General features: G+C 39.8%; 1 protein-coding gene across 1 annotated transcript; it reads right to left on the bottom strand.

Annotated features, from left to right (window-relative positions):
- Positions 1–11,731: 11,731 nt before the first annotated feature.
- LOC120414973 (G1/S-specific cyclin-D2-like) lies at positions 11,732–24,213 on the bottom strand. Its single transcript, XM_039576307.2, has 4 exons — positions 23,513–24,213; positions 23,220–23,435; positions 20,368–20,524; positions 11,732–12,344 (listed from the first exon to the last, which is right to left on the bottom strand). Exons 1-4 carry the CDS (start codon positions 23,729–23,731, stop codon positions 11,986–11,988), a joined length of 951 nt encoding a protein of 316 aa, XP_039432241.1. The 5' UTR covers positions 23,732–24,213; the 3' UTR covers positions 11,732–11,985.
- Between the last annotated feature and the right edge of the window lie 2,942 nt (positions 24,214–27,155).

Raw genomic sequence — 27,155 nt, 5'->3', positions numbered from 1 at the left:
ATTTTACTAAATTTTACTAAATTTTACTAAATTTTACTAAATTTTACTAAATTTTACTAAATTTTACTAAATTTTACTAAATTTTACTAAATTTTACTAAATTTTACTAAATTTTACTAAATTTTACTAAATTTTACTAAATTTTACTAAATTTTACTAAATTTTACCAAATTTAATTAAAATTAACAAAATTTTACTAAATTTAACTATGTTTGATTATATTTAATTATATTTAACTAATTTCAATAAAACTTAACCTTATCTAACTATATTTAGATAAATAAAACAAATTTATCTATATTTGTCTTAGTTTAACTAAATTCAACTAAAATTAGCTACCATGACTGAACATATCTAAAATTAACTAAATTTAACCAAAATTAACAAATTTTAGCTAAAATTAACTGAATTGAACTAAATTTAACAGAATTTAATTGAATTTAACTGAATTAAACTAAATTTAACTTTATTTGACTTATTTTAAACGAAACTTAACTGAATTTTAATGAATTTATTTTTTTAAATTTTACTTGAGTTAACTTATTTTAACTCAATTTTTCTCAAATTAACTAAATTCATCTGAATTTATTTAACTTTATTTAACTGAATTTAACTTCAGTTAACTTTATTTAGCTCTATTTAACTTAATTTAACTTTATTTAACTTTAGTTAACATAATTCATATGAATTTAACTAAATTTATCTGAATTTAACTAAATTATTATTAATGTAACTAAATTTAACTAAATTCAAATAAGTTTAACTAAATTTTATCAAATTTAACTCGATTTTACTTAATTCGCATCAATTTAACTCAATTCAACTTAATTTAACTAAATTTAACTGAAATATACTAAATTCAACTGTATTTAACTACATAAAACTAAACTTGACATTTAACTCAATTAATCTATATTTACCTTAATTTAACAAAATTTACCTAACTTTAACTAAATTTTATTAATTACTACTAATTTAAAGTTATTGAAACTATTTTGGTTAGTTTAGTAAAATAATTTAATCAAATTTAGTTATTTAAACCAATAGGACCAGTTTAAATTTATTGAAACATATTAATTCAACCTTTATTTATATAAGTTAGTTTTAAATAGGTTTAGTGGCTTTCATTGTAATTTTAAGAACTCTTTGAATAAACATTTTAATCTGTTTTGTTTTTTTGTCACCCTATTTGTATTGATCACCCTAACCGCTCTAAACTGAATCCGGAAATACTTAAGAAGAAGAAGCACCCCCAAAATGCGCCCCGTTCCTCCACCGTTTTTTTTGCCCGTTATCGTGGCCAGAATGTGCCCAGAAGCGTGCCACAGACGGGCGTAACAGCTCGGCCAAAATGCGTAACGCCCGCCTAAATGTTGCATTCTGGCACGCAATGGGCCACAACGAGGGGAAAAAGCGTGCTGAAAATCGGGCCCGCTTTCAGGCAAAACGTCCCCGCTTTTTGGCCGTTTTCCGCCCATTTTTCTATGTGGGTTGTTCAGCGTTGCATCTTTGAATCTTGTATGCAAGTTTACTTCCAACAAAATTGAATGAGGGTTCGTGCAGTGATGACGTATAGCTTTATCAGTTAAATAAAAAGATGTTTGAAAATGAAATTGCAACAAAAATTTAATTTGTTAAAAAAAGTTAATAAGCATGCGGCTGAAAGGCTAATACGCAGATCGGAAGGAACGCAAAACTCCATATCCAGACTTTTTTTTGATTAGGTCCTATAAACATATGAAACACAATAGCTTATAGCTTAGATTAGTTTTCAAAAGGACACAAGAGCCATTGACAAGCTAAGCCCTTTTTGCATCGGTACTCGACCTACTTACGAAAAACTAATTTCAAAAATGCTGAGATTGTTCATCTACACGTCCTACAAGTGCCCTAAACTTAAAACAAATGAAATATTGGTTCATTTTGGAGAAAAACTAAAAATAGTACCGGAGGTCAAGGTGGCTCTTACGGCTTTTTGAAAACCGAGATAGGACCTTTTCAAAAAAAAATATCTAGGTATAAAAAAACGCCCAAGAAACGGTTAAGGAAAAGATTTTTCTTAAGCGGTACGCAGCTGAAAAGTAACACACGCAGAAAAATAAGGCATGTTTGAATCAACAAAACGTTTTATTGATTTGAAAATAAAGATTTTTGTTAAATCAACGCTAAACGTCAAAGCAACTTTTTCAAAACAACAAAAGATTTTTGTTGAATTGAGAAAATCAAGGTTTGTTTTAACGCAAAATCGGCGTTGATTATATTCAACAAAAATGTTGTTGATTCAAACCTCGTACAGGCTGGTTCTACAAAATATTTTTCTGCGTGCAGAAACGGAAAGCGGCGTTTGACGTTTCTGTGCGCGGAGCTTGTTTGCAATATGTTTTGATGAAAAAATAAAAGAATTGGAATTTTCCTTTTTGAATGCGAGTGATAATTATAAACGTTTTAATAATTTTGTATTCGATGTAAAAATATTGAAAATTCCCGCCGAATCTCAAAATGCAGAATTTTGAAATTAAAAGGACAGATCTAGTTTTTTGGTCGAAATGGAGTCAAAATAGAAGTTGTCTTTATAGCTGTCGGCCATCATGCCGCCAACTTTTTATTGCTAGTACCAACCAGCAACCTCTGGATTATGAATCCCCTGCGCTGTCCGATTGATCTACACTGGCGGGTCGAAATGAAGTAAAGCAGAGTGAAAACAAACTAGACAACAATCATACAAATATTAATTTTCTTACTTAAAATTCAATAATAATCTGAAATTTTGAAATTCAACAATACCAATAATTCAAAAATAAAAATCTGAAAATATGGAAAACCAAACAATTCAAAAATTTCAAATAACAAAAAAAAAATAAAGGAAATTTCAGCAATTTTTAATATTATCAGTGCACCACCAAACCGAAGTGCGCATCTCTTCTGTTGCGCAATAATTTTGTTGCGCCGTACAAAAATTGAGTGGTTTGTCGTAAGCGTGTACATCAGCTTGAGGCGTGTAGGGTCTGACCTCTTCGAGTGTGCCACCCCTTGGCACACGAGAGGTGTCAGTGGAAGTCTAGCGTGAGAGGAGCGACAGTGCTCGAGAGAGGGGAATCAAGAGAATGACAGTTATGGAGGAACGGTTGGTGAATGCGCACGGAACGACGAGTAGTGATGCGGCGCGAGTGGGTCCAGCAGAACCGGAATTATGTTCCGGGAGGACTTCATGAGGAATCGGCGACGGACTACAGGTCAGGGGCGGTCGGGAGGATGACTGGCAGCTAATGAGCTGCGTCCGTTACGCCGGGACCTCACAATCTGGCGACGAGGATAAAGGTCAGGTAACGAATTGTGTTTTTTTTTGTGCGATGAAAGCAAGTTCTAATTCGAGCTATTGTTTTGAAGTTTTATTTCAAACAAGTTTTGAAGAGGAGGAGAGGCCACAACAGTAGGTTGGAGTGATTTATTTATTGTATAAAGTTTCCTTGTACGATTTGTTTTTGTTTATATTGGCCTACCGCGAAGCCATGCGATTACTCAAATGCTACACTGGGAAAATTCGAACCTATGAATTCAAGTGTTTTGTACTATGCGGTGACCAAAACGGAATTAAAATTGGTTATATGGTTGATCTTGTTGCGTGACTGGTTTCGATGTGGTAGAAACAAAAGTTTCAAAATATCTCATTTGGTTAGCTGATGCAATGTTCACTTGTAAGCGACAAGTTCACGGTCTAAACTCAGACTAGTCTATGGTCTTGTTTGATTGAATCATGTTTGATTATACATATTATTATTCACATAAAATTCAAATGTTAGTTATAAAAGTCCAAGAAAAATTACAGAAAAGGAATAAGATCACAAGTATATGGAGTTAAGTAATTGAAACTAATAATTGTGCAGCTGGGTTAGAACGTAAAACTTCATGTGATAGTGTCAGATATGAATAAAAGTTAATTAAATTAAATTTAAATAAGATTGCTCTATGGATTGTTTTGAATAGAAACATTAAAATAGGTATTTAGATTCCTGTAAAAGTTGCTGTAAAAAAAAAAGTGAATTACATTTTCACGGTGGAAGTCTGCCTGCAGGAGTCGTTGTGCAGAACATGAGGTTGTTCACTGTTGGAGTGTCCCTGTACAATTCACAGGTGGTGAACAAGAGGTTGTTCACGGGAGAAATGTCCCTGTATAATTTACGGGTGGTGAACAAATAGTTGTTCACGGGAGAAATGTCCCTGTATAATTTACGGGTGGTGAACAAGAGGTTGTTCACGGGAGAAATGTCCCTGTATAATTTACGGGTGGTGAACAAATAGTTGTTCACGGGAGAAATGTCCCTGTATAATTTACGGGTTGTGAACAATAGGTTGTTCACGGGAGAAATGTCCCTGTATAATTTACGGGTGGTGAACAAATAGTTGTTCACGGGAGAAATGTCCCTGTATAATTCACGGGTGGTGAACAAATAGTTGTTCACGGTAGTAATGTCCCTGTATAATTTACGGGTGGTGAACAAAAGGTTGTTCACGGGTTAAGTGTTCAGTTGTCAAGTTGTCCACGATTGTAAGTGGTGTTGTCCCTATAATTATTATAGGTGGTGAACAAAATGTTGTTCACGGGTTGAGTGTTCAGTTGTCTAGCTGTTCACGAATGGAACTGGAGTTGTCCCTATAATTATTATAGGTGGTGAACAAAATGTTGTTCACGGGTTCAGTGTTCAGTTGTCTAGCTGTTCACGAATGGAACTGGAGTTGTCCCTATAATTATTATAGGTGGTGAACAAAATGTTGTTCACGGGTTGAGTGTTCAGTTGTCTAGCTGTTCACGAATGGAACTGGAGTTGTCCCTATAATTATTATAGGTGGTGAACAAAATGTTGTTCACGGGTTCAGTGTTCAGTTGTCTAGCTGTTCACGAATGGAACTGGAGTTGTCCCTATAATTATTATAGGTGGTGAACAAAATGTTGTTCACGGGTTCAGTGTTCAGTTGTCTAGCTGTTCACGAATGGAACTGGAGTTGTCCCTATAATTATTATAGGTGGTGAACAAAATGTTGTTCACGGGTTGAGTGTTCAGTTGTCTAGCTGTTCACGAATGGAACTGGAGTTGTCCCTATAATTATTATAGGTGGTGAACAAAATGTTGTTCACGGGTTCAGTGTTCAGTTGTCTAGCTGTTCACGATTGAATTTGGTGTTGTCCCTATAATTATTATAGGTGGTGAACAAAATGTTGTTCACGGGTTCAGTGTTCAGTTGTCTAGCTGTTCACGAATGGAACTGGAGTTGTCCCTATAATTATTATAGGTGGTGAACAAAATGTTGTTCACGGGTTCAGTGTTCAGTTGTCTAGCTGTTCACGAATGGAACTGGAGTTGTCCCTATAATTATTATAGGTGGTGAACAAAATGTTGTTCACGGGTTCAGTGTTCAGTTGTCTAGCTGTTCACGATTGAATTTGGTGTTGTCCCTATAATTATTATAGGTGGTGAACAAAATGTTGTTCACGGGTTCAGTGTTCAGTTGTCTAGCTGTTCACGAATGGAACTGGAGTTGTCCCTATAATTATTATAGGTGGTGAACAAAATGTTGTTCACGGGTTCAGTGTTCAGTTGTCTAGCTGTTCACGAATGGAACTGGAGTTGTCCCTATAATTATTATAGGTGGTGAACAAAATGTTGTTCACGGGTTCAGTGTTCAGTTGTCAAGCTGTTCACGATTGAATTTGGTGTTGTCCCTATAAATACTATAGGTGGTGAACAAAAAGTTGTTCACGGGTTCAGTGTTCAGTTGTCAAGCTGTTCACGATTGGTTTTGGTGTTGTCCCTATAATTATTATAGGTGGTGAACAAAATGTTGTTCACGGGATGAGTGTTCAGTTGTTAAGCTGTTCACGAATGTATGTGGTGTTGACCCTATATTTTTTAAAGGTGGTGAACAAAAAGTTGTTCACGGGTTGAGTGTTCATTTGTTAAGCTGTTCACGAATGTATGTGGTGTTGACCCTATATTTTTTATAGGTGGTGAACAAAAAGTTGTTCACGGGTTGAGTGTTCAGCTGTTAAACTGTTCACGAATGGATGTTATGTTGTCCTTATAATTTATATAGGTGGTGAACAGAAAGTTGTTCACGGGTTGAGTGTTCAGTGGCCAAGCTGTTAACGAATGAAAATAGTTTTGTCTCCGTAATTACTACAGGTTGTAAACAAAACGTTGATCACGGATTAAGTATTTAGCTGTCGAGCAATATATGAATGGAGAGGCCGATGAAGACTCAGTTTTCTTATTGTTAATTCTAATGGAGTCATTTTAATATTTGAGTGTTTCCGGGGTAATTGATGCCATTCAGAAAATGTAGACGAAGATCAGCCGTTAGCAGTTGTCATAAATAATAATGTATGGTTGATAATTCCAGAATGTATTTTATTATGGTGGTTGTTATCAGTATTTAGGCCATGTGCCGGAGTTTAGAAGGGTTCTGCGAATGTCCACTAAAATACCAAGCGGAGAGATGTTCAGTGAATATTCACTGTAAGGCCTGATGGAATTTAAAGGATTTAGGATGTTCACTCAAGCCTGGCGGAGAAATGGCTTGTGAATATCTTGTGGAAGGCCAGTTGTATTAAAAAGTTTAAATACTATATAACAGACTACCTTAGAACTGGGTTGTGGATGTTCAGTGAGAGGTTTTGTAAAGAGAAGACTCGTTAAATTATACAGAGGTGTTGAGTAATCCGGGTAGGACTCAACAAGGCTTACAGCGGTCCAGATATAGCTTTTGTATATTTTGCGTTGTATAAATCAATATGTGTGCCATTTTTAATATGAGTAAGAATAAATTAAAGTTATGTTGTAGCTGATGATAACAACAGTAATCACAACTGTGAATTAAAAAACGGTTTAAAGAATATATTGTTCAGGCATGGTTGGTTAAAAAAAAAATAAAAAAATCGTAAAGTGAGGAAGGAATGCGATCGTCAGCGATGTTTCATTTTTAATCTTATTGAATTAGCATCCGTTGGAACTAATTAACAAATTGGTTTGAGAAGTTACGCCAGTGTTTGGTTGACCTGCATTTTCTTCATGGGGCAATAAAACAGCCATTGGAGGGTTTGGCATTTTAGATCTCACTTGAAATAACTCTTTCTGATTCTAGGATATTTTATCATTTCTACTCACATGCTAGAATCAAGGTTTATAGTGATAGTGAGGTAAGAACACGATCTATTTAATTTCGTTTCATAAATAATGCGGAACATTATTATATCGTTGTTAATTTCAAAGTAGATTTATTCGTAGGACCGGTAATAGTCAATGACGTTTATTAGATGACCATTTGATTTAGTATACATTTGATTGACAAACGATTAGGGTTAAATGACGATTTCTTGTTTATAAACAAGATTCACATATAGCATTAATGAATTGCTGATTGGACAATTTACTGTACGATGTCGTCTTGAATTGTGTAAAATAGGTAGTTCAAAATATTGAAGATATCTGGAGGTATGTCTGTATAAGAAAAGTTTTCATAGCATAAATGGTCATTTTACACGATAGGTTTTATTTATCTGTGTCTTGTCTCACTTGATGGATAACTCCAGTTATTCCTGTTTATGTAAGGTCCAGAGCACTGGAAGAGCTTAAATATTCGCAAAGAGTTTCAATAGATGATATTCAAGGTATTGTGATTATTTAGAATGCAGTGGACTCTTTCTGTGTCGATAATGAACGGACCGTCGGGAGGTGTCGAATTGTAGAACGGAGAAATCAAAGAGTTCTTGTTTTTTGTTAAATCTTGGTAAATTTGTTAAGGTTTATTTATATTTTCTTTAAAATAAAGAATACTATTGTTATGTTTTGATTTGATGAACAATTTATTAATCAAAATTTAACATTGAATCTACTTTGCCAAGAATACTTTATTATTGTGCGGATCAATTATGAGATTTAGGAATAGAACGATTTACAAAAAAAAAATCAAAGTCAATTCAAATTGATACGAGATTATGATTAGACAACAGGTAAGAACTTGTTTACAAATAAGTACATATATGATTTTCTGAAATACTTCAGATAGGCTGGAGATTCAAGTCGGAAATAAATAAATAAATAAATTTATAAGAGAGAGGGAAGGGCGACAGGTATTTTATAACATATTTTCGAACGATGAGTATTTCTATGAGTTCGTCTCAATTCAAGGCAACATTTTGAGATCAGGTACAATCATAACAGAAATAACACGAGCAGTTAGAAGTTATTAGATTCATGTGGGGTGATGCAATGAATCAAACACAGATGTCAACATTTGTTTATTGGTATTATTGCAACTTTCTAGATCAGCATAGCATAGCAAATAATTACACGATGTTGGCGATACATAGCAGTAAACCAAGCTCGATGTTTGGTTGACATTTTATGGTAATGATGATTGTTCCTATGTAAAGTTAATTGTAATTGTAATTTCGATATCCTGTTAGTTTACACTGTATATCAAGGCAAGGAGGTAATTGTGGATAAGGTTTTACTTTTATCAATTTATCAGGATGAACAGTCACGTATTTCAAAATAAAACCAAGGGGGGATTGTAGGGTCTGACCTCTTCGAGTGTGCCACCCCTTGGCACACGAGAGGTGTCAGTGGAAGTCTAGCGTGAGAGGAGCGACAGTGCTCGAGAGAGGGGAATCAAGAGAATGACAGTTATGGAGGAATGGTTGGTGAATGCGCACGGAACGACGAGTAGTGATGCGGCGCGAGTGGGTCCAGCAGAACCGGAATTATGTTCCGGGAGGACTTCATGAGGAATCGGCGACGGACTACAGGTCAGGGGCGGTCGGGAGGATGACTGGCAGCTAATGAGCTGCGTCCGTTACGCCGGGACCTCACAAGGCGCAACAGGCTTTGACAGATTGCGCTCGTATTTTGATTTTTGTCTGCCTTCACAATATATGAATTTTTTGAAATTCAAAATATAAAATATGCAGAATTGAATAATAATTTTAATTTCAAAGTATTTATAAATTCAATAGCTCAAAATTTTTAAAATTCTAAGCCTGGAAAATTTCAGAAATCTTAAGTCTAAATTTCAAAAGTTTTAAAAATCTGAAATATAGAAATTCGAAAATACAAATTAACGAAAACCTTGGAATTCTAACATTAAACCTTTATTTTTCCAGGAAAAAAAATTAGAATGAAAAATTAAGAATTTTGGAATTTTAAAAATGTTAGAATTTAGGATTTACAAATTCACAAATGTAATATTAAAAATTTGAAAAACTTACAAATAAAAAATTCAACAAATTTAAAACTTAAAATTTAAAAAATTTAAGAATTATAGAATTTAAGATTTTTAGGAATTTTAGGATTTTTAGGAATTTTAAGCATTTTAGGAATTTTAGGAATTCAAGAAAATTTTCAATGCATTTGTACCAGCCTAATTTTAAAATTGTACAATATTCTAATTTCATAATTACATAATTTCATAACTTCATAACTTCATAATTTTATAATTTCATCATTTCATAATTTGATTATTTCATAAAGTCATATTTTAATAATTCCGTAATTTCATAATTTCTTATTTTTATAATTTTCAAATTTTAGTATTTCTAGTTTTAGAATTTTTGAATTTTCAGGGTTTTTATTTTAAGAAATTTTATATTATTGATTTCTTCATTTTTTGAATAAACGTTTTAAATCTATTTAATTTTAACATTTTTAATATCTTTTATTCTAAAAAGAACCTTAAGCGCAAACACCGTCAAACGCGCTCATACCGGACTGTCAACTTTTCTTGGGATGTCACGAAAAGAATGCGCAACATTTCTTGAACGCGTTCCTTTCGATCTGCATACTTAGCTTTAAAAGGCATTGCAAAGAAGAAATCTTAAAATTTAAAAAAATCTAAGTTTGGAAGTGTGACTTGTTTGATGTGAGTTTGTCAATAATAAAAAATGTAAATTTTTAGTTGTTTCATCCCCACCATCGAGCGCCCATCGCAGTAGGCTGCGCCTGTGGGTGGTGGAGAAAATTAAGTTCGGTTTCAACAACCACGCAAACCAGTACGAAATATATTCGCTCTTACGTTTTGTACTACACGTGTTTCATTCGTTTCCGGACACATCATTAGTGGTCAACTTTAGTTGTGTTTTTTTTTTCTAACTTTTCCTATATTTTAAATAAAATAAGTATGCAGTAATTTTTGTAGTGTACCACACGGTATGGAGGAAGCACCTTCCTGATTAAGAATATGTTCGATTCAAAATATTCTATCGGTGAAAATTGCGTTTTTCATAAAAAAATATTTTTCAATACTAATGGAGAAGCCTGGTACGAATTTTTTTTTGTTAAGTCTTTCGAAGGTGAGGTTTCTTTCAAGCGTTTCCAATAACATTGATTTTGAGTTGTTTTTTTATCTGATTTATTTTCAAAAAATAATATGCACCAGCTTGGCGCGCACAAATCGCCATTACAATGCTATATACAATTTTGTAGGTACAATCGTCAAGTCTTAACAGTTTACTTTTCTCATCGCTGTGTCAAAAACGGATATAAATTTAACCAAAAAATGTATTTCTTCTTTTTCTCTTCGCTTACATCGATTTCCTTGTATAAATTATTATAAATTTCTCTTATATAAGACTAGATTAACAATTAATAGAGAAAAATAGCATACAAAGTCCAAAAAAACTGTTCGCGTGTGAAAAAGTCTCAACATTTCTTAGCAATTTCTTAGCAAAGTAAAAAAAAAAAATGTCTCCTTTTAAGTAGCACTAATGCAGGCAACTGGTTCTCCTAGTTTTCGCTTGGATACTAACCTTATATTTACACGGGTGGTTGGTACACTTAGCCCTTAAACTAAAACGTTCGCTCGCTTCTGTACAGATTAATTCTTAATGAGATCGAATTCTGGCCCCTGGCAAATGTTAGATTTTTGTTGTTTTAAATTCTGTCGCAACTTAAATGCTAGTTTTTGATGGTGTTTTATGGCTTGTTTTGTGGGGGTGAGAATTATGAATCGGTGGGGTTTTCCTCCTTTGCGCTAACGAATCTTTGGCAGTTTTCTCTTTACAACTTTACATCCAATAGAGGGCACCGTCTTGGCACGTGTGCGCTTAAGATTAAGGGTCTTGCTTCTCCTTTTTTTCCCCACCCTGGCTCGCAGGGGAGGGGCGTTTGTGCGTAAGTGAAGGCATACTAGGTGGTAAATATAAATAAATAATTTAACAAACTTTGCGTCTTATTTTTTCTTCCTTGTGTTTTGTGTATAGATAAATCTTAATTCTGAGTAACGTTACGCTAAGTCTTTTTTTTTGAGTCTACTGTTTTAGGAAAAAAGGGTGTGAAAATCAATAGAGAAAACAGTATAGAATCTAGAAACTCAAGATATTAAACTATAGTGAAAGTAGAGTAAAGAGAGTATAAACAATAGATAAACTATTTCGCACCATGTTTTTTTGCTTTTGAAAAGATCCAAACTTTCGTGTTGAGAAATTAACTAACGTTTTTGTTGATTCAGCCAAACTTTTAATGCTCAAATATGTACAAACTAAAATTTCGTTCTGTCAAAAGTTTGAAAATACGATCATCCGGCACGTGCCGCTAAAGCCTTTCGAGTTGATGGATGGCACCGGGTTCCCTAACGACGCTCGACCAGTCGAGCTTAAGCAGTGTGCAGAATCAAAGCTTGGGCCCGCAGCTCGTCGCCGGATGATGAATAGCGCCTGCAGCATTCCCATGTTTTTGCTTGAGTTTTCTTAAGAGGAATTGATTTTTTTTTGGTTTTTGGATAACATGCTCTAATTTTTTTTTGGCGGCAGGTTTTCTTTTTTCCAAACCAGAGAATAGAAAATGGTTCTCGCTTCGCCGACCTCTGTTTTAGACTTAAGCTTAAGCAGTGTGACCAATAGAGAATAAATGCAATTTCAACAGTGTTTAGAATCAGACAAAGAGGCAATAAAAATACTCAACAGCAGTTCCCACTTCCCACGTGTGTGTGCTTGCTTTAAAAGTATATAAACTGCACATCGGTGGGCGTTTCCGGCTGTTCGGTTTGCTGCTGCTGAGAGTTGGGGGCGCCACCGGAGTTGACCTTTTGCGGGGCCTGCTGGTACTGTTCCTTGCAGCTTCCGGCGCTCGTGGCGGCCTGGTGCTGCTGCTGCTGGACCTGCTTGTCGGCGATTTCCTTCGCCACGATCTCCTCGATGATCTTGACGATAAAGTCAACCTTGACGAGATCGTGCATGGTTAGCCGGACCAGGTCGTACCCGACGGCCATCTTGGTGGACACGTTCAGACCCCGGCTGGCGGACGCAATGCAAGACGCGGCCAGCAGGGAGGGTTCGAGCTGCATGAAGATGGTTTCTGCAAAAGGAAAGAAAAGAGGAAATTCGTTAGAAATTTGCACAATTGCAGCAAGCTTTTTTATGTAATCTAGTTTTTTAAGTCCCTAGGGTCGCCCATTCTTCGCCGGAGTGACAATTAACGATTTTCGGAACGGAAGTGCGGAAGAAATTGTAATTATTGTCCCGGGCCCCTGCCTTCGATCCCTTGGGTCCCCTAACAAACAAATTGATTAATGGAAAAATCTTTGGCATAATTGCAACTTCCACCGCCCCGAGCGGAAAGGTGAGACAAATTGCAATTCCGTTTTCTCCCAAGATTCGGGAAAAGAAACACACATCCGTGACCGTTTTGTTCGAGAGCCTGTGCGCACATGCACATGGGAAGTCTAGGATAATAAACAACGAGACAAAAATGCGGAGGAAAAGGACCTCCTTTTTATTTGAATAAACTCCGAAAAGATAGTGACTCGTTTGTTTACGCTTCTTCCGGTTCTTTTTGGACCCAAATGAGATAATGTAACAAATTTTCAATTTATGACGCACAATAACAAACAATAAAATGCGCAAATGAGAAGGATCGATCTCCTTTTTTGCCCTAGAAAAGGCACAACCGAAAAAAAACACCATAAAAAGTTTGTTTATTGAACGAAGATGCCGATCGAAAGGGGACGCAGCCAAGATCGGATCGAATTCCGTTGAAAGGTTAGATTTATGGCCGGCAGTGGCCGGCGTTTGCACAGATTTGACGCGATGCCGCGAAGAAACCCGAGCACGACCGACAGGATCATGTTTTAAGTTTAGAGACTTCCGCGGTCAGCGCAGTGGATTCCAGCATCTTTTTTGCCAAAAGTTGGAAGATTTTTGTGATCATATTTCTTGAAAGCCTGGAAAATGTGCGTTCGAAGCACGTTGCACGCCTTTGATTTGACAAATGAGTCGGCGCCGCGAGCTGTCATCGCCAAAACAGCCCAGCGGGCTCGCCCCTCCACGAATGGACACGCAAACGTCATCCCGGACAGACGCCAGGTGCATTTCGCGCAAAATTTAAAGGTCCAGCCTAAAGCTGCGTCATCTTGCGCAAAGTCGTAAAACAAAACGCGAACAAAGGAAATCCTCGCGCACATGGCGATATTCCACGTTTTGCGGGTTTGCGAGCTCTCTCTGTTTATAAACAATTCCGAGAAGCGTCGATCTCGCGTTGCACCTTGCACACGCACACAATCTCATCGTCGTCGACGACGCAGCAACTCGTTGAAGGTGTATATTTAACGACGTAATTTTGTTTTCGGTTTTCATTTCCTCTCGCAGCACATGGCTCGCGGAGAGCGAGAGATGCGGGATGAATGCGATATCTCAAGGATCTTTGGACGATCGCTTTGACCGCGCGCGCATTGCACCTGTCGATCGTTCCCTTTTTTTTGAGGTTAGGGACTGCTATTATCCTAAAATGCGCTCAACATGCGGCTATCGGCTCTTCAGCGCGATGTTTTACGAGGCCAGGAAGCTGTACATTTCAGCGGATAGCAGTTGCACCTTTAGTTTTTGTTCTTTTGGCGAATGGAGCTGAGAGAGTGCAAAATTTTGGTAAAATTAAAGGTCTGGAGCATTAGCAGAACCTAGTCAGACCATTTAAATTCGTCTTTGTTGAGTGCATTTAAATTCAATCTCCGAAGGAAGTACAAAAAATGACAGTTGCTGCATAAAAAAGTAGAACAGATCCGTTGATGAAATTGTAATTACAGCTACCCTCTTCAAGCGATTATCATAAGAATAAAATATGCAGCACGATCGCAGCCCAAGAAAGGGGGTAGATGTCCCGACATATGGTGGTGTCATCGGAAGGAAACTTGGATGACACACACGCAGCAGAGCTGCATAATTACAGTTTGAATAAAGTAAAGTATAACAATTTCTTTGATCCACAAGAGTGCACACGCGATTCTCCAAATGTGGTGTGCGGGGTGGTGTCATTTGCACTTCTCCGTTTTGCGTCTGGAACCTCCTCTTCCTTCCTGACAAGGACCTCGTCGAATTACGGCTCTCGCAACAAATGCCGAGACCCTGGGTTATCGTTTGGTTCCGATCAACTCGACTCGTTCTTATTAGGAGAACCCGAGAAGGTTTTTCCAGCTCGATAAATTTTATTGAAAGACCTCGACGAAACGCAACGGTTGCACCACCTGGCTCCTCCAGGTATAGGAAGAGAAGGAGGAAAAAGTTGCTGGGGTGGCAGCCAGCCCTCGACGGAAGGATCCTTCGATATGTCCTATTGACGACGACAGGAATTCTTATCACACAATGCAATAAGAAACCGGCGTGGAAGAAGAAAGGAAACAATGCAGCAGGAAGACACACCTCTCTAAGGAGGGTTCTAGCTGGAAAGGTGGAGAACGTGCATCTGCTCCGCCGCCGTCCGTTGAATTTCCAATCGAAAATTTGTTATCCTGCTGGTAGCGTGCAGGGCGCCGCCGTGATCCAACAGGACCAATCTCGTTCAAATTGTGATCATATTTCTTGAAAGCCAGGAAGAATTCACTGCACTGTAGCTACTCGTCGCGATGTTAGTAAACAAACTGTCAGTTGAGAGTGCGCTGCCCAGTGAGTGCGTCACTTCACGGATGAAGTAGCGAAATCTGCACGCTTACGGTGGATTAGGCAAGATTTCATGGCGTAAAAGAAAGCAGGGGTCGGAAAGATTTAAAATCTTGTGCTTATCTTGCAGTGCGTGAAGGTTGCTGCAAAAGCAGGCAAAAATGTCGGTTGGAAAGACCCTTAGCGAAAAGGACTTGCTTTCCGAGAAGATGTCGGAGGGAAGGAACAAAATTTCGGTTGATGAAAAGTGCCAAGATTTTTGCATCCGCAGGCAGAAGGGGTTATTTATTTATTGCAAGTCATAACCTATGCTAATAAAAACGGTTTTATTTGAATATGTCAACGGTTCGATTAGCCGTGCCGAATTCCGTCGAGATGGAAGTGCTAGGAAATTATAATATTTGTAAATATTGCTATTGAACGGATTCGAGATGCCGGTTCGGATTTGAACCCTAAAATTACTCGCTGCTTGAGCTTGTCGAGTGCTTGACGAGAGGGCATGGGGGCCAACTATAGCCCAAGGACATTTCAAAGCTGCGAGCGCATGTGCCCATCGACCAAGTCGAAAAACTAACAGTTTCAATTAGCATAAACATAAAAAGAGCGAACCGTCAGGAGTTCGTCTTTTCTTCGGAAATTGTTTATGCCTGGGGATGGAAAAACAAAGACCCCAGAAAATAAGGACGCCATATGTCGGAGGACGGCATCGGTTCTTTGTACGTTTTCTTTTCTTGTACGGAAAATTATGCAAACATTGCGCGTCGTTCGTAGGAAATTGAACTGAAATTTGTAAACAAAACGCTGCGCCGAGGATTCAAGCTGATCTCGTCGGACGGGGTCCTAATTAGACGAACGTTTCGTTCTCGTTTTCGAGTCCATTTAGGACCCGGAATGCCGCTGCACGAGGTCCTAATTAATTATGTGCATACACAAAACGAAACGAGTTTCTCCACCACTTTGTTTTACGCTTCTTCTGAGGTCTGGTTCGTCCTCGATCAGGACCGTCAGGTGCAACTGGCGCGAGGATCATGTTCATAATTTAGTCCGACTCAAAAGCGGGCACGCGCTCACCCGTCTTCGCGGACAAGGTGGGACGTGGGGAGTCGTAATCATAAAAATGACCATTAACGACGGCGATCGACGGAAAGGTGCAATTGCAAGCTGCAAGCACGCGACTTCGAATTTTACGTCACATTTGGAGTCTCGCGAGGCGTCGAAGTTGCGCGAAACCTGAACGTTATAATTTTCGGGTAGGCCCCTTGAAGGAACAAATCAAACACAATGGACGGGCAGATTGCTAAAGCCAAGTCAAACGAGTCTGGGCCCTGTAGGGAAGCGAACCCTCGTCGTCTGGGCTGTTCAATCACGATCCGATTTCAAGATTTCGAAAAACACGGGACACACACGGAAAGGGGACGGCAACCAGGTGTGATTTTTAATATAAACTTCGACGACTGCCAACCGTCGTCGTCTGAGATTGTCCCCTTCGATGTCTGGGACAGGAAACGGAGAAAGAAAGAGTCCTTGCGCCGGGACGATTGTTTCAAATTGTCGTAAAAAAGCAGGAGATAGTTTGATGTAACTTTTTTTTTTTCTGCTCGAGCCCAAGGATAATGATACAGCTTCTTTTCCGAGAGAGTCGTAATCTTTTACGATTGAGGAGCGAGCGCTCGTAAAAACGAGATTCAGACACTATTAGTTTCGATTTCGCTTATCATCAAGCCGTCGCTCGCCCTAATCCAGAGGGGAAAGCTCGTAAAAAGTGATGATCAAACAGTCGTTTTTTTTGAAATTTGAAAATCGTAAAAACAAGGACCCTCTCCTGCTGGGAACGTCGTAAACTTAACCAAAATTGACAACACTGCGCTTTTGTTCGGGTCTAGAGTGGCAGCTTAAGAAATTGCATCATTGCGAAAAGTTGCGCGAGGGATTGTGTGCACTTCTTCGCGAGAACAAGACGAAGGGATTATGGCAGACAACTGCTGCAAAAGGACGACGACGACCAAATGATGAAGTGGATGTCTCTAATTAATTTTTGTTTGGCAAAGTGAGCTGCAGTGCGACAAAAGGGGAGAGAACTGGTTTAGAAGGATCAACCGGTCTCCGGCTGCGAAATCCGGCAAGATTTATTAATTGAAACCCCTTTCGTTGTCCCGCTGTGGGATAGGGTGCACGCAAGGGGTTGTCAACCGAACGATCCCTGTGTGTTCAGGCATTTATTGCCCAAAACAAGGTGTATCGGAGTAATTAATTTATTGATAGTGCGGTATCCCTTTTTTACGACGTTTGCGATAAATCTTGGCGGTGAATAACTGCCGTTTTGTTGATTTGTGATCATATTTCTTGAAAGCCTAGAAAATCGGTTTAAAACACTTACCACGTGATTTTACAAAACAAACAGCGCGTTTGACAGTTGCTCAACTAGTGTTGGCTGCCCAGTGGTTTTGATCGTTTTCAACTGCCCAGTGGAATTGATCGTTTCAGGTTTGGCAACCCTTTTTTTCCAAATAAAAACTGGATTCGTCCAAACAATAGAAAATGAGCATGCAAAAATGTTCAAGGACTAGTTTCGCCAAGCGAGCATTGAACCGCACGACGTCGTCTCCGGCAAGGGGCCAACAGCTGCGGAGACGTCGTCGGCAGTGATTCGAGGACGATTTAGCGTGAAGTTTCTTCGCCACACAAAGAAAAACGGCGAGACGAGACGACCGTGGTGGTATTGGTAAAATTACTACCTTGAGGCACAAAAATCCTTAGCGCGAGACGAAACGGCCAGGATTCGTCTGGAGACGAAGGAGCAAGCGGAACGAAGCGAAGCGGCAGATGTTTGCTAAATTGCTCAAGATTTTGCATGACTTTGGCACCCCTATCCATTTGAGGTTATCGCAGAAGGGGAACCTGAAACTGCTTATCGCGTTCTGTACCGCTTCGAGGAACATGCTTGTTTACTTTAAGACGCACCGGGCGAACCATCGGAATGTCAACAAAGCTTGACACCTTCATCGCCGGGCAACGAAAGGTGTTGGTAAAAAAGCACCTGGACTCTGACCGCACATGCTCCGTCCGTCCGGTAGATTTACGACTACCCCTCGAAATGCATCCAGCTTGACTATCGACATCAAGAGAACAATGAACGCGGCGACGGCTACTCATCCAATCAGAAAGCTGGTGGACGAAAGGTGAGGGTGCTGCTGCACATGTCGCGTGCTGGTTTCGCGTCTGCGCGTTCAACCCCCTCGTTGGTCAGTTCAACAAGTGTGTACAAGTGACTTCAACGTGAGGGTGAAACCGGAAATTAACATAAATTTTCTTGCTGGGCAAACTTTTCCGGGACCCTGACTCCGATCGAGGTGTTGCGATAGCACCTTCGCTCTACAAATGTCAATTAAAGCGTTTGGAAGTTGAGTCAGTGTTTACAAATTGCCTGGGTTCGTTATAAGGCTGGTGTTCTTTTTTTTCCGGGGTCCGGAAGTGGGCAACAGTTGCTCACTTGCAGGAGCTGTTCACCTGCGCACATGGCTAAATAGACTTAACGATCTCTAGGGGGTTCCAAATGCTAGGTAGAAAAGGATACTGCTGTTAATTATCGTGCACAGAACAACCTGTAGCCGCGTCTAGGACATTCCAACAGGATTCAAACGCACCTTCACCTCGTTCAGAGAAACGCGATCCAAAAAACGAATCGAAGGGCAGATGTTTGATATCAAAAAAGTACGCAGCAGCAGATCATGTAAGAACTTGAAAAAACGTTTCCATTCTTTCTGCTCCTACACCCTGACAGGAAAACAAAACGATAGCAGATGTTTTGCCTCTTCGTCCGGGGTCCTTTTTGGAGGGCCAAAGACCTGTTGTAATGTTTGCGGTGCTGCTGGCCACTTGAACTCCGTGTTGGCCACAAGGATTCCCATAAGAAGATCGTTTGGCCGAAATGCGAAACCAAACAAGCAAACTGCGCAGCGTTGTGGGAACAACTCAGATTTTTCTTCTCACACGCACTGATCTGGACATCGGTTTCCCGGGAAGTGCACGAAATTTATGCTCTGGGTGCAGCAGTCCATCTGCTTTGTGTTTTTTATGATCATATTTATCGAAAGCCGAGAATAGAGCTTTATGACGTTTCGCGTACACACACTAGCGCACCATTTGATTTTGCTGGCCGGACAAAATTTAACCTCAATCTTTTTCGTGTACGTACACGCAATACATGCGCACGTAGATTACTCTATAATGTTGTTGTTCTCTTACCTCTGCGTCGCGAATGACTCTACTGGAAGTGTCAAACTGCCCAGCGAGTTAGGTTTGCCTACTTTGACAGCGGTGTCAAACTGCCCAGCGAGCTCGTTTGCTCACGAATAAACTTGAAGATTTTCAAGATGAAATTTTTCAAGTGAATCGCGTTCCCCTAATCGATTGTGAAAATTTAATTCAGGGTCACAGCCAACTGCCACGTTTTCGCGAATGGTCCATTTAAATATAAGCTATTCGTGGAAAGGGGTTGATTTTTTTTTGGTTGAAGAACCCTCGTGTCGCGCTCGAAAGCCGATTGTTTGCCGTTTAACGTGCGGTGGCATTTTTTTCCTGCTCGAATCCAAGGGGTTCACGTTTAAATGTCTCGACTGGTGGAAAATTCCTATGCACAGCCACATTGGGTAGATCGAGGAAGTCGTTAGAAATTACACCATCCGAAGAAACTGTCAAAATTTGAGTTTTTTATTAGCACTGATAAAAAAAAGTGTCCAAGTCCACCCATTTTTCGGGTTCTTAAAAGGTTTTAACAGCCGTCTGATATTTAATTTTGACGCGATAAAGCCAGCGAGACTGACCCAAACCCCGACTATCGGACGCAAGAAGTAAACAGCAGCAGCAAAAAAAAAGGTTGTCCTTGCGTCGTCTGCGATCGTCTGGAAGGCAATCTGCCTGCTTTCGCAGTCATGACACGTTGTCTGGGCGAGGATCGAGAAACCCAAACAACTGCCACCAAACAGTGTATGCGGAAAGCGCGATCGAAGTGGTGAAAGATAAAATGATAAATTGTAAGTAACATGGCTTGGGCACAATTTGGCAGATAAGGAAGCAAGCCGCGCGCGAAAACGCGACAAAGCGAGCTGTCAAAACGGGTGACCCCTGGAATTAGGGATGATTGCCTAGGGCAACCGACAACGACAAGATTTCGATAAAATTGATGATTCAATTAAAGGTACAGGGGGACTCGGTTACCGAATTTGAAGGGATCGCTAATCGTCTTAGAGACTCTGGCGGTCGTAAAGTTACACGGGAAGTTGTTAAATGATTAATAAAACTTTTGGCGCGTCCCAAGAACGGCCAGATGTCGGGTCATGACCGGGTAATTATTGTCCGCAATTACGACGACAGATGCCGGGGGTAGAATGGTGGTGACCGTTGGGACAGTTTTGTAGATTTGCAGATAGTAAAAATTTGATGTAACTTACCGGTACTGCAGACGTGGATGAGCGTGTGTGCGTGTTCCCGAAGCCGCGAGTCGTCGGAGCCCCATTTGACGCGTTCCAGGATCTGGTCAACGTAGTCGAAAGCGGTCACCGCGGTAATGTTCCACTCCAGTTTGCTGATCATCAGGAGTTCCCAACTCTGTAAGAACAAATGGGGTGGCGGGGGTTAGTAATGAGATTCATAGCTGGCGCGTGTCTTAGGGGGCGCTAAGGGATATTACAAGGAGCACGCGTTCCGATATTTGGAATGCGCATAAATTTCGCGCCTGGCCGATCGTGTAAAGCGATCCCGATCTTAATGTGAAAGCCACACGACCAACGGCTTTTTTCTGGGGCCGTTGAAAGCGAATTGATAATTAAATTGTTAATTTGTGATCATATTTCTTGAAGGCTAAGAAAATCCCATTTCAAAACACTCACCACGTGACGTTTGACAGCTGTGAGAGGAAGTCGTCAAACTGCCCAGCGGTGCTGAGTGCTTGCGCAATGTCAACGATGTTTGCGAAACCTTCTTCAGAGGAAAACCATGTAACGGTTACCTAACCTCAAAAGCAGGTCGGGTCGCTTCTCCGTTCTGCGGATGCGATTAATTTGTGACCAACCGCAAAATTACGTCATTATTGTGCAGAAGTGCATCCCTCTAGCCCGGTTCCGCATAGCTTAGCATAGCCAGGGTCCTGTGCCGGAGTGATTAATATCTTTTCCGTTGTCCCATGACGCATCTGTCGGTTGGTTGGCAAGGTAAGATTTTCGGTTGGAAGATGTTCTTGACCCTCTTTTGCTGTGGGACACTTTCGAAGGGTTTGCCTTACTTATATATTCATGGGAGATGATGAGGAACAATTTCATCCCTTAATTTCGGGCCCTGGATCCGGATGTTAATTTGTATAAAATTGCAATCAACGGTGCGATCCTTCTATCCCTTCCGGAGTCCTTCCTTCTATCCTTTCCTCCGTCGAGGATCTTCAAGAAAGTTGAAACACTTTTTCATACAAGCGCCATTTTTCAGGTCGAACCTGTGGGAACCATTTCTCATCTTTATTTGCTTCGTTTTAAAATCTGATCCTTTAAACAGAACAGATAAAAACTTTTCTACCTGTCAAAAGATATCCCAGTAACCCAAAACAGAAACCAAAGAAGTGAAACCGATCTTTTGAACGATTTCGATCCCAACCAAAAATATGATTTCGCACAATTCAAAATTTCAGTTCAGTGCGCGACCCATCTATCGGCGCTAAACCGTTTCGCTGCGCTCGAAGTTTGACGCCGCCACCGCCTTTGATTGATGATGCGACGTTTCTCACCGTCGGCGGCGGCGGACTTCGTCAGGGTCAATTCAAATTTCTAAAGAATGGCATCTTTTGCTTCTTTTTCTGTCTCAAGGATCACATAGTTAATAATGAAAAAAAGGCGAAATCTTCCTGGAACTCGTAAAAGGTTATCTCGCCGGCGAAGCTGAGAAGGTCCTGCGGTAGAAATGTTTTGAAAGCTCGAGTCCATTAAAGGTCCTGCAGGTTTTTATTGCCGATGCAAGAGGAATAAACGTATACGCAAAAACCCCGACAATAATAGGAGCCCGGAGCCTGGAGAGAAACTCGAAAAAGTGGATGGAAAAACATTGAGCAACGAAACGTGTGAAAAAGTTGTAAACTCATTTTTCAGGATCAGAATTCCCTGGAAATCGAGAATGGAATTTCTCGGGCACCGTGAAGTGTTTTCTTGTTTTCATTCTTGAAAGTTTCGATTCATTTCGGGACAGGTTTCGAGAACGTCCCAATGAATAGCGCTTTTCGGCACACAAAAACTGGTGGTGGTCCACAGGACCCGGTGAGCGATGACCATCGGAGCGGTCCAGGATCGAGTTTCAGCTTTGGGGGCGCTGCTAAAGTGGTTCGATCACGGGGACGGATTAGACGGAGGTCGGTGCCGCCACCGATTTAAATTAAGCGATTGCACTGACAGACAGGCAGAGGATCTTTTTTTTTGCTGGCCTGGATGAGGGTTAATTGTCCCCGGACCTAGTGTCCACACCGTAGCGAAATACGCGCGCGCGCGGTTAATTGGACTTGATTGATATCGGATTTCCCCGGTCGGTGGGGTCAAATCGCATGATGGATTAGTAGGGACGGGACACCCATAGGGCACCGGCGGTGGGATGCGTGCATCAATTAAGTCATCGCCCAGTGATTGTGGGAACGAACGGTTTGTGCGGTTTATTTTTGGCCAAATTTGACAGCTAGCGCTGGTCTGTTGACGTGCCATGCGGGTGGCGCAGACAACAGGGTTGCGAAACGTGGGGATCTGTGCGAAATTGCAGCTAAGCGTTACGCTTTTTTGACAGATGTCGGAAATTGTAACGCAGGTCGTGAATGAACGTTCGTGAAACAATGAAACGTTGCAAAATTCAAAGATCATGTTCTGAATGTCAAAAATGTGGATGATCACGAAAACTTCAAGTGGAAGCCACCTTTTAGCGATAATTACTTCCTTCCGAGTGTGTGTGTTTGCGGTCGTAACACAATGGAACACACAAATTTGTGGTTTCCTCGTTCGAGAGGGGGTCCTCTCTTGACAGGTTGCCCGGAAGCACTCAAAGACTGATGTCTTTGGGCGAGGGAGGAATTCCCCGCGGGATAATGACAAATACAAACTCACAGAGTAAATTAGACGTATCGCGATCGCGCAAGTGAAAGGGAACCTGGCAAGGGTTACACGCTTCCGTGCGTTTTCTTTTGTTTGGTAGAACCCTCCCGTGAACCAGGTGAAAAGACAAGACAGGAAGACGGCATCAAGTTCAAGATCGTTCAAGGAGAAGTTCGCTTTCGTGGACTTACCCTGATCTGGTCGGGTGACACGGCGTGATCGGTGTAGGCGCTGAGGACATCCACGGTCAGCGGATGGCACTGGCGGATCTTGGAAGCCAGCAGCAGCGCGCAGCATCCGAGCAGTTGCAGGTGGTAGCGATCGATCGGGCAGGCGCACAGGAATCGATCGAAGAAGTTGATCGCCAGTGGGAAGGTCTGCTCTTCGCACTTTTGCTCATCGCATACCTGCCGGGATATCAAGAGAGACCATGGGCTTAGAAACGGAACTTCCAAACCCAACTTGCGGCGGTGTCAGAACTTACCTCCAGCATCCATGTGGTGACGATCTTGCGCATGTTCGGTTTGATATCCTGCTGAACCGTTCCGAAGTAGTTGCACGGCGGAATGGTCAACCGCTCCAGGCTGATAAGGTTCTGGATGACCCGGTTATCCGCGATCATGGTCGGGTCCGGTTCGGCAAACTGATGGTCCACTTCATCGTAGATGATCTCCTTGCACACAAGATCCATTGCTTGAGCCATTGTGTTGCTAACAAAGTTCCGTTATTCCACACTCACAAAACAATATCAATCGTTATCACACTACTGTTCTTCTTTTCCAGCGACACAATACAGATTGTCCAAAATACCGTTAGATTATCTCACGATCGAACTCCACTTAAATCCTTCCAGTTGTTCTCCGTATCACTGCGACCTCAATTCTTAGAAGTCCTTCTTTAAAACCCCGAGATCGTCCCTTTTTGCTGATTCTCCTTCTAAGCAAACATCACTCTACTTGTGCATCTCACTTCTTCCTCGCCACTAAAGATCAACTTTCCCAAAAACTCCAACTCCCAAATAACCACACTTCTTCAGAAAAAAAACTTTCTTCAAGTTTCAAGCAAGCTAAGGCTAGACACGACCGAGCTCTTCGCTGTCCGAGAGGCTTCTGACCGTTTCGAGTCCTGGCAGGGAACGTTTTGATACACAACCGGCTGATCTCGCTTTTGCCCTTGTTTTCTTTACCTTCTCCGTCGTGTATACCTTTACACATGCACGTATTGCTGGCTGAAATGCCGGTACCCGCGGCAGAGCTTTGGGTGAGTGTGTATTGCTTGTTGTGTTGATGTGTGTCGCACAGGATACCCCGATACCCTCAGTAGAACTCCAATACGAACGATTAACCCATGTGATACGACGACGAGTAGGTTTGGCACACAGAAAAAGCGCATGGAAGTGAGAGAAAAAGAAAAGGAGAGTGAGAGTAGTGGCGCAAGTAATGAATGAAGTGCGGCACTGTGATAAATAAAATGTAAATATGGGTTGAAAAGGTTTGATCATTTTCAGAATCTGATAAAATATTGAAGACATAATCTTGACATATTTTAAATAAAATACTCTGCATAGGGACCATCCACAAATCACGTAGAGGATTTAAATCTAAGAATTGATTGAGGTGGATCTTTTGGGCTATAGATTTTATTTTATTTCAGTAAGACTTATGCAAATATTTCAATTTAAAAAAAATATAATTATATTGAGCATGTTTGGGCTCGTTTAAAAATATTTTAATTTTTATGAAATTACAATGTCATGAGCACCGCCAAAACTTTTTTTCTCGCAATAATAAAATTTTCGTTAAAAGATTTTGAAATTAAGGAAACTTATGAATGCAAAACAACCGGACATGTGCATAATGCATTTTAAAACACTTTTTTCTACCACATGTTGAAACCGTGCCCTTTTTTTAATTTTCAAACTTTTTTTTTTATTCCACGCCCCTCTACTTTGGTCAGGGTCGAGGAATATAAACTTCAAAAAATATTTGTAACGGCCTAACATGTTTGTATTCCTTTCTAATAGCTACACTCAAACCCCGATGGTTTGACACCAGCTGTTCTGAAACGAACGGGGTCACGTTTTAGTTTGACACCCCTTTTACACGGAGTTCACACACACATTACCAAAAGTTTGTTTTGAAAGTGTGCGTGAGCGTGGTGTAGAAAGTGACAGTTCGTCACTTTTTAGTTTGACTTTGACCAACCAACGGGGTACAAACTAAAAATGTGTCAAACGAAAAGGTTACCAACCACCAGGGGTTGAGTGTATCTGACCAAATCAACAATGTATACAATCAGGATAATATCTTTTACTTATTTTGCAGAGTATTGATTCTTGAGAGTCCGCGTTAAGCTCCATACAAAATTTATACATTTTAATTGGAAATTGTGTTACGAGGGGGGGGGGGGGGGGGGAATTTGTCCAAAAACCCAATTTTTGCGTTACGTATTAAAAGAACGCTCCCTTTTAATCATGTTTTTTCCGTTGTACATACAAATTTACGTAGGGCTTTAGAACCCTATTAGTATTTAGATAAATATTAAAATTTAACAAAGGCGCAATGGCAGGATTTGTCTAATTTTTTATCCTAGAAAAATCGAATAAAATCGCAAGCAATCAATTTTTCTATTAATTATTAATCTTAAAAAGTATTGGAAAGATGAACTCTAAAAAAAATGCTTTGGATGTTTGACTTGTGACATTGTCAATGTTTTAAAAAAAATATATTTTCAGGAGTCATTTTTAGCTGTGTTTTTTACAAACATTTCCTATATTTTAAGTAAAAATAAAAAAAAACTGTATTTTTTTGTATTATCTCAGACTATGCCTCTACGAGTTTATGTTCAAAATGACCTCAAGAACACGAGAAAAACAAAAGTTTTCAAAAAATAGCATTAGCACGAGTCCCTTGTCTCATTATATCATTTCGATTAAACTTTTAAAACGCTTTTTTGACTGAAATCAAGCCATCGCAAAAAAGAAATAACTGCGGATAATCGAATCACGGAACGTTATTTGTTGTCCATTTTGAATTCCATTGAAATGTTCTAAGAATATGTTATTTATTTCAAATAGGAAGAAGTAATGAGAATATTCAATAGACAGTCAAACACTTGCGTGTCACTAATTTGGTGCCCTTGAATTCAAATTTATTGTTTAGAACAAGAAATTTAAAAAATCCCAGAAAATCAAGACTCAATTATCCTAACCATTTTACCTTTGGGTAATCGAAACTTCGAATAATCGAGTCTGATTTGAAATATATTGTTTGGGTTAGATTGTGTTCAAGCAAATTTTACACTAGTTCAGTTGTTTTGCAATTATTAGTTTTCAAAAATGTAAAATTTGACGAAATCAAAATTTTTAATAACAATTTTGAGGTAACCTAAAAAAGATTCCAAACCCATGGTAGAATATTGTAAAAAAGTTAAATATAGTATTTTAATTTTTTTCTGTTTTTTTTTTATCAGTGTATCTTTACCATGTGGTTGCAAAGTAAAGCGAATATGATCATCCCTTTACGAAATAAGTAATGTTATCGTAAGATGAGATTTTAGACTCGTTATAAATTCCAGCAAATATTTGAAAAGTTATTTTGAATATATATTTTTTAAATTAACTGTTTACAATATTCTAGAAATACCAATCAATTTCAAGATGTATATATAAATATAAGACATACTGATGCAATTCGTTATAAGTTCTCATAGAATGTACAAAAAATCAAATTTGTAGTGGAAACAAACACAACACACCTCAATCCGTGTGTGCCGGTATGTGCGACGACGAGTCCAACATAATTTCCCGATTTTTTTTTTGCTCCCGTCTAAACAAAACCAAAGTCTCTTGTGAGAAAGGAGACCAGACAGAAAGGATTCGTTTGAGAGTGCCGTGCCGTGTGCTTTTGCTCTCTTTCTCTCTCTCCTGGGACCAGCAGCAGCGGCTCACACAAGTTTAGGTTGGGCAAGCACACGCAACTAATGCCGGCAAAAAGAAGAGCAAAATCTTTGTTGATATATTCACGGAGAGTAAACATGATAAAGTGTGGGGGAGGTCGGGAAAGAAGAAAACGCGTAAAAAAAGCAAGAGGGACAAACAAAAAATGCAATGCTGAAGTTATTGTTGA

Source organism: Culex pipiens, chromosome 2, assembly GCF_016801865.2.
Source record: "Culex pipiens pallens isolate TS chromosome 2, TS_CPP_V2, whole genome shotgun sequence".
In the NCBI taxonomy this organism is placed as follows: domain Eukaryota; kingdom Metazoa; phylum Arthropoda; class Insecta; order Diptera; family Culicidae; genus Culex; species Culex pipiens.
This window is presented reverse-complemented; position numbering and strand designations above follow the sequence as displayed.